The following is a 14346-nucleotide window of genomic DNA, read 5'->3' as shown; positions in this document are numbered from 1 at the left end:
CTGATTATGCTTATGAAAACCAAAAGTGGGACATCGGAGAGGCTTTTGAACATGAAACATGTACGTTTATTAATCCTCATGGCTTCCTCTGTGAGACCACCCTCATTTTGTGCTTGCTGCTATACCCGTTGTTCACTTTCAGCGTGACTGCCCCCTGGTGGAAGACCACACATGAACTCAAGATTAGATCTAGACGCCCTGACTTGCTCTTTGTCTGTGAAAGGGAACAACAGACCGATTCATATCCCAGCTTATTATTTCATTATATTTTTTAATAGAAAGCAAAATATTTCTGTCTTTGTCCAAGATTATCTCAAATAAAAGATTTTTTTTATTCACTGCCTTCATTTGTTTCACTCAAACTTGCCACTTTGGATCGGAGAATTATTCCTCAATTTGGACAATCAAATTTCATATTTTTATCCTGAGCTGTTACCCTAGTGTAATTTTATTTACTACATGAAGGTGCATAGCTGTTAACATACACAAATAATAAAAGATCCCGATGAGTCACTGTTGAAAAAGTTATTTATTGTATTTGTGGCATTGTGTTTTGTTCCCTTTGAAAAGGAAAACAATCAGCACAAGTCAAGAGGTAGAAATCATCAGTCTGAAATTAATGTAAGGACTGACATTTACTTACACACACACACACACACACACACACACACACACACTTTCCCATGGAAACAACCGATTTTTTTTTTGCATTTGTTTTCATTTCATCCACCAGCAGTACCATCATCCGTGTAATACTGTCACTAACATTTGTATGTACTGATTTCATCTGACATCAAACAGACTCCATTCTGCGCACAATCCAGAAATAAATTACATACACACACATCACGTTGCAGCACCCAAAGGGAGCAGGAACAATCTTGAAATGAACTTTTTGCTATTTTCACCTCATGACTTTAACGGCTGATTGGCTGATTACTGCATCATCCTTGAAAAGAGCCCCCTGTGACTACACAAAACAAACAACACATTAGGTGTGAGAGATGCATGTTGGCTTATATTTGTGCAGAGCCTGATGACTCTGTGATCTAATCTGCTCACACAGGGGGAGGGACAAAAACAGATCAGCACAAAAAAAAAAAAAGGGGGGGGGGGGGGGAAGGTAGCAGTGCTATAAACAATGTGTCAACATCTGGTATTAACGGTATTCTGGTATTAACGGTATTCTAAATATGGTTTGACCAAAGGATTTAAAAAAAGAAAAAAAAGAAACCCCACACACTTTAAAAGGTAGATGCAGGTTATTTGACCCAAGAGATGTTGAGACAGCGAGCGATGAAGGCGTAAGTGTCAGCCACCTCCTGAATGACTTTGCTGGTGGGCTTTCCAGCACCGTGGCCTGACTTTGTGTCCACAAGGATGAAAAGGGGATTTGTCTGCTTGGGGCTGCGACCTACAATGTGCTGCAGAGTGGCGATGTACTTGAGGGAATGCAGAGGCACTACCCGGTCATCGTGGTCGCCTGTCAGCAAAAGCACAGCGGGGTACTGGACCCCATTGCCTTCTGGTACACGGATGTTATGAAGCGGGGAGTATCTGCGAGAGAGGACCAGTGGGATCTTTGTTAGGACTGCAACCGTTTAAATATTAAGTAAACAGCAGAATCCCTCTATAAAAATGTCAGAGCAATGATAATGTTGGAGTACAAAATGTATTTTGTTTAACCTTAAAATATTCACACTGCTATCCTACATCACAAACGAAACAATCGGGTAATTTTGTTTGTTCTGAATTTCTTTGTGAGCTTCAGTTCTCAAATCAAGACTCAAGGATAACTCCTGGAATTAGATATTTCATTAAAATACAGTACTGTGCCAGAGTCTTGAGCCAATCCTTATTTCTTTATATTTTGCAAAGAAAATTACCACACAGATTAAGTTATTTATTAAAATGGGCAAACGAACACAAGGGAATACAGTATACAAGCTAAAAGCTGAGACTGTACAATTCTAATAAGCATGAAAGTCGATATTTGGTATGACCACCTTTATTCCTCAACACAGCCTGAACTCTCTTAGGAAAGATTTCTTGTCATGTTTTGGTAGTCCTCGGGATTCTTCAAAGATCTTCTTTGGATGTTGGGTACCCTTTGATCTGTCCTCTGTCAAGATGATCTCACACTGCTTCAGTAATGCTAAAGTCTGGGTTCTGGGGAGACCCATCCATGACTGACAGTGTTTCATGGTGTATTTTTATTTTTCTATTTGTGTATGCTTTTACTGCATTAACTGTGTGTTGAGGATCATTGTAATGCTAAAAAAAAAATGAAGCTGCTGTCAATCACATGCTTTCCAAACTGTATTGCCTGGTGGATTAAAATCTGAGAGTGTTTTCCAAATTCATAATTCCTTAAAATTTGACAAGATCACCAACACCACTGGCTGAGATGTAGCTCAAAACCACTACATCTCAGCCTCTGTATATATTCATCACACCATAAAGACCTGTTACCACTGATCTTCAATCCAGTCTTTGTGTAATTTGGCATAACTCAGCCTCCTCCCTGTTTCTCTTCCTTAGCAATGGCTTCTTGACAACTGGACTTTTTAAATCCCCATTCCTCAAGGAAATGACCTTCAGACACTTTATCTGCTACAGACAGGGTTTTAGGCCTGGAATTTTTTCTTTTGTCCTCCACTTGTCCAGTTTCCTCAATTCTTTAAAGGACATGTTGCACACCATGCTGAAATATGCCAGGCTTTCAGCTAATAGCTACTTGGGACTGGAAACACATTTTTTTATGTCCATGTAGCCAATGTAATCAGTGAAGCTCAGATTAAAATGTATAAAGAAAGGCAGCTGATGTAAATGCAGCCTACAGTATATAATACACATTAAAATCTACACTGTGGTCAGAGAGCACCTACTTGATCAGCCATTCAAACTGCTCTTTGTCTTCTGAACAGCCAAAGTCCGTGGTCCAGGCGTGCCCGATTGTGAACTTGTGGAACTTCAGCATGTCCATGACGCCCACCTGAGCTACTGCACATCCAAACAGCTCAGGCCGCTCGTTTACACAGGCCGCTGAGACAGGACACCAAGGATTCAGAAACATCATCATCTATATCCATTTGCTGCGATTATATTGTTTTAGTGTATCTTGTTCTTTAGTGGAAGCATACATACCTACAAGCAGGCCACCATTAGAGCCTCCATTTATAGTCAGTTTGGAGGGAGAAGTGTATCCCTCCTTGATTAGATATTCAGCTGCACACTGGAAGTCTGTGAAGCAGTTCTGTTTATTTGCCAGCATGCCAGCTGGAAAAAAAAGAATACAAAGTATGTAAATGAGGACTTTGCGCTGGTAATATTTAAAAGATTCCCTCCAGGCACGTTTGAAAAGATCTAAAATTATTCTGCTTTGAATAATAATGTGTGTCTGATATGTTTTTTTATGCTTGTCAGGTTAGAAATTCTTAAAAACAACATTTATGCCTCCTCAGCCACAGAAAACTCCAGAATCTCTCAATATGCAAATATATTCATTTCAAACTTTTAGCTAAAGATGTCATTATTGAAAGACAAGACACAATCTACTGTATGTGCTACAAACACACACAAACACAGGCGTTTTCTAACAGGGCAAACTGGACATGCCCTTGCGATTGAGCTCTGTAGTCATGTTTATAATTACGTGTCAAAAGCTCCTCACCTTTGTGCCAGGTCTCCCCATATTCTCCTCCTCCTCTGATGTTGGCGACAGCTAAAACTCCTCCCAGATGTCTGACAAAGATGAGTCTGGACACGCTGTAGCTTGGCGTGATGGAGATGTTAAAGCCCCCGTAGCCATATAAAAAACCTGGATGGGAGCCGTCCATTTTGATGCCCTTCTTGTGAACAATGAACATGGGTATCTGAGTGCCATCCTTTGAGGGAAAAAAGATCTGAGACAACAAGAGAGAGAAAAAAAAATAAAAGATTGTCAGGGAAACAAAAGGAGATGGGAAGTGAATTACGAAAAGGTAAAGAACAGTAAAGCTTACATCACCAGTCTATCCTTGTTTCTGAGTCAGAAGACAAGAGAAGACAGGAGCTCTTTTAAAATCCTGTCTGAATCGTGAACATTTTACACTTACAGAGCTATTTTCGAGGCCGCTGTTTTCAGCAGAAGTATATAAATATATCTAACTCTGGGAAACTATATGTACAGAGGAAGTAAAAAGAATTTGAAACATGGTCTGGCCAAGGCTAGACTATCTAAAGGACAATTTACTGCAAGTTTCTCAGGAATCTGAACCACTTAAATATAAAATCAGCTATGTCAGGTCATCCATTCCTGGCCCATATCATTTCCCAGGGACACTGACAACATCTATCATAACATAAAAGCTTCAAATCTTATGACTAATTGCAAAATTTCTTTCTCTTTCATTTCTCTCCACAGGTGACCAGCTTCCAACTCCATCTGGCAATCAATCTTTTTTTTTTAATAAATCAGAATTAATGGCTGTTACTTTGGCTACATTTAAAGAGAAAGGGCTCATGTCTCCTATGACGGCCGAGCAATCCTTCCCGTTATACTTCAGTCAGAAAAAGTTGCTTATTTGCCACAACAAGGTGAACTGACATGTGACAGTTACTACTGTGAACACACCCATGCTGACTTGGTTTATAGCCTCATGTTTAGAAACATACAACATCTAAAAATCACAAAATTAAACTAAGAAACAAATATCTGATGATTTGACTATTAGGGTACAGTTCTAGTTAAAAAAACTACTTTGAAAGCTCAGTTTGAGTGCTGCTTACGTTAATAAATGCTACCAATACCTGATTTAGCCCACCTTTTCTACAACAACCCTAAGCCGATAGTTTGCCCTCAGTTTGCCGTTTTCGAGCCAGACAATTGATAAAACCCTTCATTTTGTTTGTCAGGGTACAAACTGGCCTGTACACCACCGTTTTATGTCTGTCATTTTGGATAAATGCTGGGTCAGTACTTTAAAAACTAGGTTAAAGTTGGGCATTTATGCATAATTAACTGTTGAGATATCTTTTAATAAATGTGTTTACCGCAGCCTATTTTTAAAGAGAAATGAAACACACCTATTTAAACACTGGTAATCCCAGTCTAGGCTCTAGTTACCTGTGTGGTCTGGTAGTCGGAGGGGTTGAAGCCTTTGACAGTGACCTCTCTGAAGATATGGGGCTGCAGGGGCTCCTTGGTTAGGTCACAGTGGTAAATGATGGCTAGATGAAAAGAAAGTAAAAGTTTCATTTTCTTTACTATTTTGAAATCACTTCACAATCAGTGAATTCTTAAAGACAGTACAAATTTACTTAATGAAATAATACGTGGAACTTAGAAATGAGAACAAAATTGCATTACTTGTTTCTTATTTATACAAACTTAACATAAAGGTTGACTTATTTCACTTAAACAACAATATTTGCACAGGTAGAAATTGCGAGACAAGGCATCTGATAAACAAAATAGCTTTTTTTGATTAAAAATAATAACTTTTGCATTATATTACCTGGCGATAGGAAAGAAGTGAAATAATAGAAGATTTCAGAGTCTCGCTTTCGTCCTGTGAACCCTACTATGGATCCAACATCAAGAGGGAAGGTCCTCAGCTCCTCTCCTGAGCTCAGACGATACATTTTCAACACATTCTTCACATCATGGAGGAAGCACACGAACAAATAGCTGGAGTATGTACAGGTGGCAAACACTGCAAGGAAGACATGGCAAAAGAATGAATGACATTGAAATGTACCTTTAATGACAGGGCTAAACTGCTAACGCTTCATATTTTATAGGGAAAAGGTCATGCACGTGTTGCAGAACCTCACCAATGACATCCTTCTCATGTTGAGGCAGGAGCTCCTTCCAGCTGCTCTGCTCCGGAGAGGCAAAGTCGATGTTGATTAGTCTGTAACGAGGGGCGTCTAAGTTGGTCTTGAAGGTGAACAATGTGCCCTCGTTCGTCACGTATTCGTACTCGGCGTCAAAGTTGTCGATTAATTTTACCCATGGCAAAAGTCCTGAGCAAACAAGGATTTCAGTTCTAAAATCAAACTGTTAAGCGAGTAAGACTACAAGAAGAACAATATTTGTCTTAAAGTACCAAAATACTTTGAGAAATAAAGAGAAACAAGTACAGAATACCTGTAATACCCTGAGGAGTGGTCTTGAGGTCACAATACCACAGTCTGTTGACAGGATCACAACCTTCTCTGATAGACAGCAGCACGTAGCGCCCATCTTCTGATACCTACAGTACATCTGCAATCATTAAACTGCACCTGAATGCCAACTAAAACACGCATTCTGTCCAAGTTTGATGACATGACACTAGAGGGGAAAAAAACAAACAAACAACTTCACACATACTTCTGCTCCACTCATCCATTTGGGGTGATCAGGAAACTCTGCACATAGGACGTCCTCAGACTGTGGAGTCCCCAGAACATGATAGTATAACTTCTGATGCAAGTTAGTGGAGGTCTCAGTGCCTGAAAGCAAAAAACAAAATCGAATACAAAAAGACGAAGAGTGTTACGAGTAGGTGCAAATTTTATAATACTAGATAACAAAAGGTTTCAAAACAATAAACAGAAAATAACAAATATTGACAAATGACAAACATTTCGCCTTATGACATTAAATACATTGTCCAGTGGCTCAAAAGTAATTGGACATACAAACGTAACTTTACATGGATGAAAATCATTTACAATCTTTGACTGTCTAAAACCGGCAAACATCACCAAATGCTGTGGTTCACCTCCCTGGAGATGCTCTGCTAGGCCTTCATTTGGTGCTTGTTTGTGAGTCTTTCTGCATTTGTGCACTTTGCTCTATTGGAATGACAACAGCTTACTGACTTGACCACTGAAGAACATCCAATTTCTTTGCCTTGAGTAACTCTTTGGTTGCTTTTGCAGTATGCTTTGGGATAATATTCATTTGCACTGTTTAAGCACTGTCCTATGAGTTTTGTAGCATTTGGCTGAAACCGAGCGAGTATAAACCTGTACACTTCACAACTCATACTGCTATTTCTTTCAACACTTACATCATTAATAAAGACCAGTGATCCATTTCCACTGACATTATAAGTCATGTCTGACTGGTAACGTGGCACGCTTCTCCATACTTTTCTCTTGTCATCATCTGGTAAAAAGTTCAAATTTGTTTGTTTTTTTATTTCCTTCCCAGAACAATGCAGATTCTTTTAGATGATTTCTGGTAACATCTAATCTGGTCTTCCTGTTCTTGACTGTAATGAGCAGTTTTCACTTTACAGCAAAGTGCAAACTGCTGCATTTCCTGCTGTACCTTGACAATTTGTCATGTTCTTGTCGTGTTAGTGTAAACAAACTTTTCTAAACCATGAAAATAATTTTGTCATCATCCAACTTTGTTGTCTAAAGCTCCCGGATCTCTTTATTTTTGGTTTTTAGTTTTTTAGTCTAATGATGACAGTGAAAAGCTGTTACAAATGTTACAAAAAAAATCAGCACTTTGACTCATTTGTCATGAAATAACAATGGAACAGGCCTCACCTGGCCATTGAAATGCTTGTCAGTCGGTTAGCAATTTCAGTCTATGAAAACGGAGGTCTGTGTATGAAAATGTCTGTAATTCCTGTTTTTTTATTCTTAATTCAAGGTTGTTGTTTTTTTTTTTAATTATAATAATACATTAATGCTGTCTTTGATCAAGTTTTATTTTCCACTCACGTTTGAGCAGACATTGCTGCTGCATGCAGTTTAACAGTCTATGTAGACTGCATTTGGAGATATATACATTTGAAACCGCTAGCAATTATCTAATGACAATTTAGCTTTTCATTAGCTTTTTTAAATGGTAACTGGCCAGTGCACAGAAAAGCGAGTCCTTAAGCAGATATCCATTAATCCATTTTCTTCTGTCCTGGCAGAGAGCCCTGTCCCATGAGGCTAGGTAGGCAGACTGAGTTCCAAGAATGTCAATTATCTTACAAGTATTTCATATTTTGAAGGTAATTTACTGCAGCCAAATGAAGGTTTAGTATTTGAGAATGTTTGAATCCTGTCCAACACAGTCTTACCATCACTTTTGCCCTCCTGGTCAGGATACGAGTTGTAAAAAAGCCCCTTCCCATCGTGGGTCCAGGACATGCAGCTAAACTTGACTCGCTCCAGGCGGTCCTCTAAAGGCACGGCGCCCTCAACGCGCAGAAAGCGGATCTCCACCCAGTCAGACCCACTGGCACTAGTGCCATATGCCAAGTACTCTCCATCCTCAGAGAATGCATAGCCTTGAAGAAATCAGAGAAACATAAATAAAATGTTAACAAGGAAACTTAACAAAATTTAGACATCAGAGAGGACACTACATTTGTAGAGATTTTTATTCAAAACTGAGTAAAAACTACCACATGAAGCAACTATTACTTGAAAGGCAATTTTGAACTAAATGTATTACTAAAATTAAAAAGAGCACACGATCCAGAAATGCAGGCAACATATTTTTTCATATCAGTAAAATGGGTACTTTGCTTTTATAATAGCCACGACTGATACCTCGCAGAGCAACTGTCCCATCCTCAGAAAATGTGTTTGGATCTAAGAAGACTGTGGGCTCGGCATCTAGGTTCTCTTGCACATACATCACACTCTGGTTCTGGAGGCCCGTGTTGTAAAAGTGAAAGTACCTAAAAAACAAAGAGAAAAGCTACTGGAATGTCACATAATCACTCTGTCATCTAACACTAAAGCTGAAATCCAACATCAAAAATATTATTATGGAATCAGTTGCAGCAAGCTTTACCTGCTTCCTCTCTTGAAGGGACAGCTATACTTGGGATAGTCATACAGCTCAGTCATGCGCTCTTTGAACAGCTCTCGCACCTCACAGTGCTCTAAAAATGGCAAAGTGAGCTTGTTCTGGGCACTGACAAAGGCCTAATGGAAGAAAGCATAATACAACCATGCTTTACATTTTACCATTATCATTTCAACAGACTGCTCAAAAGAGCAAATAATTATTTAGCAGATATCTTTGCTGTGGAAAAAGTATCCACCTCTTCCTGAGTTCTTTTTTTGGCATATTTGTCATGATTAAATGTTTTAGATCAAACTTTAATATCAACGATAACCTGAATAAATACAAAATACAGTTTTTAAATAAAGATCTTATTTTTTCCCAAGGGAAAAAAGCTATCCAAACCTCCAAACAAGCTAGGTTTTGTAGATCATACTAATTAGAGAAGATAATTTTGTTAAACATTTGCATATTTTTCATTTCTCATGTCTCATGATCTATTGAACTGAAGGAGTCTGTTAATTTAGGTTAAGTTTAAAATATACCAAGAGACACTAAAAACATACAGACCCAACAACTACTGATTCTTTGTGCATGAAAATAGAACAAAACAACTATGAGTAATGAGTAAGGGATTAGAAAGTAGTCTTGCAAGGCCAAGTTGCCATATCCGCCTGACCCGAAAACCCCCCCGAAACTGACCCTAACCCCAATTCCACAACTGCCACAGGTAAGCAGGGATCAGGCGATCGGCATCCTAACTCCTACGGAGAAAAATATGATTTACAAATGTGTACAGTACTTTGTGTGTAACATTTGAGGACTCACAGATGCATGTTCCAATCCACATACAAATCGATTTGACCACACATAAAACTATTTTAAAAACACGTACATCCAAACCTGAATAAATAGTGATTATTTATGCACAATTTATTAAGTTCACCTTCACGAGTTGGACATAACTGAATAACATCCCTCTCACTCACAAAACCTTTAACGCCGGTGCACCAATTGTCTGATATGCACAGATTACAATGCATGCTAACGTGTCCTCAAAACGTACACGTACATGATTGTACATAATTTTTAATCTTAGTTTATGCTTTTTAAGCAAGTGTCTCTCCACAGAAATCCATAATGAATATGGAAGAACTGAAATATATAAATGAAAATCCAATATTGTTGTTCTATAATGCCTCTGATAGGCTAAGCATTTTATATGTACTGGGGTTATACTAATATTAAAAGGTGCTTCATCTGAAACACGTAAGTATGACAAATATGCAAAAAAAGAAAGAAAGAAATCAAAAGATGCTACGCTTTAAATGCGCCCGTGACTTTTAATACCAACACTTAACTATCAAATCACATGCCCACATTTCTTAATTACAAAACGCGACACAACAACTAAATATGGCAGTAAAAAAATACAGAATTCGCTGGTGATTTGAGTGGTAACGGGGAGTTTACCTGTGTCTTTTCACTGTCAGGGTCCTCCAGCCAGCTGTAAGGGTCAGGCACTTTGCAGCCATGATAGTCATCCACCTGAGACCAGCCACAGAGGAATGATTAAAAGGTGAAGTAGCTAAGCAAAACAGAGTTGAGCAATCGGGGTTATAAACCCAGAGTGTTTAGTAAAGTTAATCACGTAGCATCTTGAAAGGCTAAAATTGGACTTGTAGTTAAGTTATGGCTATCTCTGAAATGCATGCATTTTTGTCAACATAGCCAATCTCGGTTTACCAGTGATGGCTAAGCTAACTAGCATGCTAACAAAGCGAACGCTCTTTTCAATGAATGAAAGCGCGTGATGATTAAGCATCCCGGCTTATTAGCACGCTAGGCTAGTTAGCAACCCACATTTACTTACAACTGACTCGTCGCGGTAAGCCTGGGGATACTGAAAGGACATTTTGGACGTCAGTTTTCGGGAATTTCGTAACCAAAAAAGCTGCCGCAGAGATTGGAAAGGTGCTTTTGAAATGACTCTCGCGGCCCTGTAAAACATAAACTTAAACCGCAGAAGCTTTTGTGTGGAAAAGATACCGCTGCTTGTACACAGCCAACAAGCGCTTTCATGAGAATTCACTGACTGTCAACCAATGTTTTACAGCGCCCTCTGTTGGCCAATAGCGAGAAGACGATTCTTGGAACCTGATTTAACCAACCACTTAAGATAAATTTAATAACCTCAATTAAAAGGTTTTAATGTGAAATCATTTATGTAGTCTATTACGTGCAATAAAAAAAATAAAATGGAGATTACGTGGTTCAGTACTTTCCCCTGTAGGCCTACACACTTCTTTAAAGAAGCAACATAACTGACAAAGAAATGAAATGCAATAGTTTAAATAGTCTGTACCTAACTGTAGCTAAATCAGGGATTCATGCAAGCATAAAGTGTTTAATGGCAAGGTCTAAGCTAAGCTTTGAAACACTTCTTGAAAAAACTGCTACAGTAAATTTAAAAGGAATTCAAAACAATGTCAGATGCTTATCAGCATCTACAGTTTCGAATTCTGTGTTTGCTATTGACCTTTGTAGTTTTTATTCAGTCTACTTGCAAAAATAGACTAATACAGCTTGATAAAGCTGGAATTCCAGTAGAAGTCATTTCAATTTAGAAATGAATACACAATATGTATAGACCTGTAAACAGTGTTTATCTTATTTTTTCTTTTCTTTTTTGATAGGTTAGCAGTCCACTCTAAACGGAGCAGCTTTGTTAAATAGTGACATTATTGGTAAAGGTTATCTGAGTCCACTGGGAATCTCCATCACTAGCCTTATCTATCTGACAGCACAAGAGGACGGTCAACTCTTCCCTCTTTTTGCTTCCTGGTCATCATCGTCCCCTCCCTTCCTTCCACTTCTTGCTTAATCAATCAGCGCTGATTTGACCATTATTATCTCTGGCACCTACTCTTACACAATGACTGATAGCGCAGGATAAGGCTCACCGAGGCAGCTCATAGCTTGAGGAAATGAGCGGAACTAAGTGATTAATTATAAGATACAGTGTGTTTCTTAGAGAACTGATGGGCTTTAGTTTTATTTGGCTTATTATGTGTATTTTTAAATGGAATTAAATGTATTTCCAGCAGTGATCTAGCTTGTTTTATATAAGTTTATTTATCTGTGACGCAACATTTTGACTTCATGTCATTCGTGAGGTATGCAGATAAGAGGCTTGTGACAGCTTTAATTATGTAGTTGCGTTTGCATCAAAAAGGAAACACATTGTTGGGATACCGCTGGCGATCAGATGTGCAGATGTCTGCAGGGAGATTGGAAAGTGTTTTTACTTTTAGACTTGGCTTGAAGCATTTCCCGGCTGTCACATGGTCAAACCGGGTGGAATGCTTTGAAAAGTTCAAACTGTAAAAGATTCTTAATCAGTGAGATCTTTTCATGGGTGAATTTACAATGAAAGTAAAGAATGAGAGAAGCTAAGTGCAGGTGATGGAAAAGCAAGAAGTGTTTCACCTGTGTTGTCTTTTCCTCTGTTGAGAAAATATAGTTGCGAGCGGGATATATTTCAGGTTGTGTCATTGCTGTGTTCGGGTTGTTGCATTGTTCCTGGGCGGATAGATATGATCTCTTTAGATGGATTTTTTTTTTAGGTCGGAAATGTTTGTGGTGGTGTTTTGAGGTCAAAGTGCTGTCGCTGCGCTCACCCACCCCCACAGCCCCTCTCACCTCCAGCCCTCTTCCCTTTTTAAGCTGGACTCAGGAATACCCTTCTGTGTGAAAGGAATCTCTTCCTGTTTGCCGATTGTCAGGCCATTGTCCTCTGACGCCTCTGTTTCCCTGACAAACTGAGGAGAAAAAAAAAACACTCAACAGTTTGAATGAGCATGTTTGTGTTTACCTTGCAATGCGGACTATTTTATGCTCATAGAGTAGTTGGGTTCATGCACTTGTATATTTGACATAGAGCTGGGATGGGCCAGGAGCTGCCCATGCATGAATTACCCCCCCATGCCCAATTTCCACCATTGTCCAAAGCCTGTCCGGAGATCCACGCAACCCACCCACCCCCACTCTAGCCCTCATTGTCGGAAGCACCTGTCTCTGTCGCAGGGGTTTAAGAAGGATGACCACCTGTTGTGTCACCGTGTAGAGTTACCACAAATTTATCTCATTCAAAAAACCTCCACTCAGGCTGGCTCCTGTGATGCACTGCATTTCATTGCATGTGTGAAGCTCTTTTTGGTTTTGGTTTGACTAAAATGCGAACCAAAAAGAAAACGAACAAATCAGTAAAGCATAAAGAAAGCTGCCGATGATGCCCATCTAAGGAGAAGAGATGACACTGATATCAGCACCTGACTGGAAAAACCAGTTTAATGTACCAAGATGAACTGTGCTAAACAGATCTAAGTTTTGTACGGATTGTGAAATCTGTACATCGCTTAGTCATTATAAGAGCTATGTAAGTAAGTAGATCTCTTCTTCAGCTCTGTCTTTAAGCTTTTCTTCAGCATCTACAGATAGATTGATACTGTATTGATGCCATAAGGGAAATTATCATGCTACAGCAGCAGGATAATGAATAAAAATAGTACAGTCTACAATAAATAAACAGCATAGTTAAAATAAGTAAAAATGCAACAAAGCGCAAAGTGAGGGCCTTATGCTGTGAGACAGTGTACAAATGTATATATGCAAAAGTGACTAAAAAAGTAGAAATAGGTTTAAGTTAAAGAGTAAAAGTAAGATCAACATTGTGCAAAATATTATGTATGCTATAAATCTTTTATCATGGGACAGGCTGACTAGTTTTCATGTAATCTGTCAGTGCAGTTAGTTGTGACATTTTTTTATTTTTCATCTCAGATGCTGTCACTGTGCATTTTCCTTTTATGAAGTGTTTCCCGAAGATTCTTGGTGTCACAGTCGAGTCCCAGTAATTCGATTTAATAATAGTAGTCCAAAGGGATCCACACACAACAAAACAATACCCAGGCAATAATAAGGATGCTTTTAATCACAGAGATCACAGGGGACAGCTTCCTGGCTGGCTGGCATTAGCCAGGGCTGGGATAACAGTGTGTGACGATGCGGTGGTGGTGGGGTCAGTAAAATCTGTCCCCTCAGATATCCTCAGACAACAGGATGTTATTGAGTATCCAGCCAAGGGAAATTACAGCACACATGGAAGAAGGATGCGACCAGTGCAAAAATTATAGGAAATGCTAAATGCCTTTGTCATGGTGTTCAGACGTGCTACTGTGCCATTTTCATTGACTCTCGGGCTAAGGCAAGATGCCGTGACTCATGCCGTATGTTGACAAGTGACAAAACAGCCATTATAAAATTGGGTTTGAGCTGTGACAACAAGCCCAATGTTGTCCACTAGTGATCTCACGTCTGTGTATTTCGGGATAACGCAGCTAATAAGGTCCTGTCAGCATCTATTCAGACATACAGCCGAGATTTCATTCAGCAGAAAAGCATAAAATAAGAACCGCAATAAGACCAAGTCAATCACCCCGAGGAGAAAAGACGTTTGCCATTGTTTGTACCGATCATGTTGAAAAGGGAAAGAGAGCACTCAGGTTACC

General features: G+C 39.1%; 1 protein-coding gene across 1 annotated transcript; it reads right to left on the bottom strand.

Annotated features, from left to right (window-relative positions):
* Positions 1 to 510: 510 nt before the first annotated feature.
* On the bottom strand, positions 511 to 10890 carry prep (prolyl endopeptidase). The gene is made up of 14 exons (XM_082506618.1): positions 10650 to 10890; positions 10250 to 10324; positions 8783 to 8916; positions 8536 to 8666; positions 8061 to 8270; positions 6359 to 6480; positions 6134 to 6239; positions 5818 to 6009; positions 5499 to 5696; positions 5108 to 5211; positions 3674 to 3905; positions 3148 to 3279; positions 2889 to 3045; positions 511 to 1557 (listed from the first exon to the last, which is right to left on the bottom strand). The coding sequence occupies exons 1-14, from the start codon at positions 10785 to 10787 to the stop codon at positions 1263 to 1265; spliced, it is 2226 nt and encodes a 741-aa protein (XP_082362744.1). The 5' UTR covers positions 10788 to 10890; the 3' UTR covers positions 511 to 1262.
* Between the last annotated feature and the right edge of the window lie 3456 nt (positions 10891 to 14346).

The sequence above is a fragment of the Aulonocara stuartgranti genome (genome assembly GCF_965226115.1).
Source record: "Aulonocara stuartgranti genome assembly, chromosome: 15".
NCBI lineage: Eukaryota > Metazoa > Chordata > Actinopteri > Cichliformes > Cichlidae > Aulonocara > Aulonocara stuartgranti.
This window is presented reverse-complemented; position numbering and strand designations above follow the sequence as displayed.

Bases quoted from the DNA above. Each gene is read 5' to 3' on its own strand.
- prep (XM_082506618.1), bottom strand. From the start codon at position 10,787: ATGTTTTACAGGGCCGCGAGAGTCATTTCAAAAGCACCTTTCCAATCT. The intron at 8,667-8,782 runs GTAAAGCTTGCT...TTTGTTTTTTAG, and splicing joins CCCTTCAAGAGAGGAAGCAG to GTACTTTCACTTTTACAACA. The intron at 5,212-5,498 runs GTAATATAATGC...CTTTTCATCTAG, and splicing joins CACTTCTTTCCTATCGCCAG to CCATCATTTACCACTGTGAC.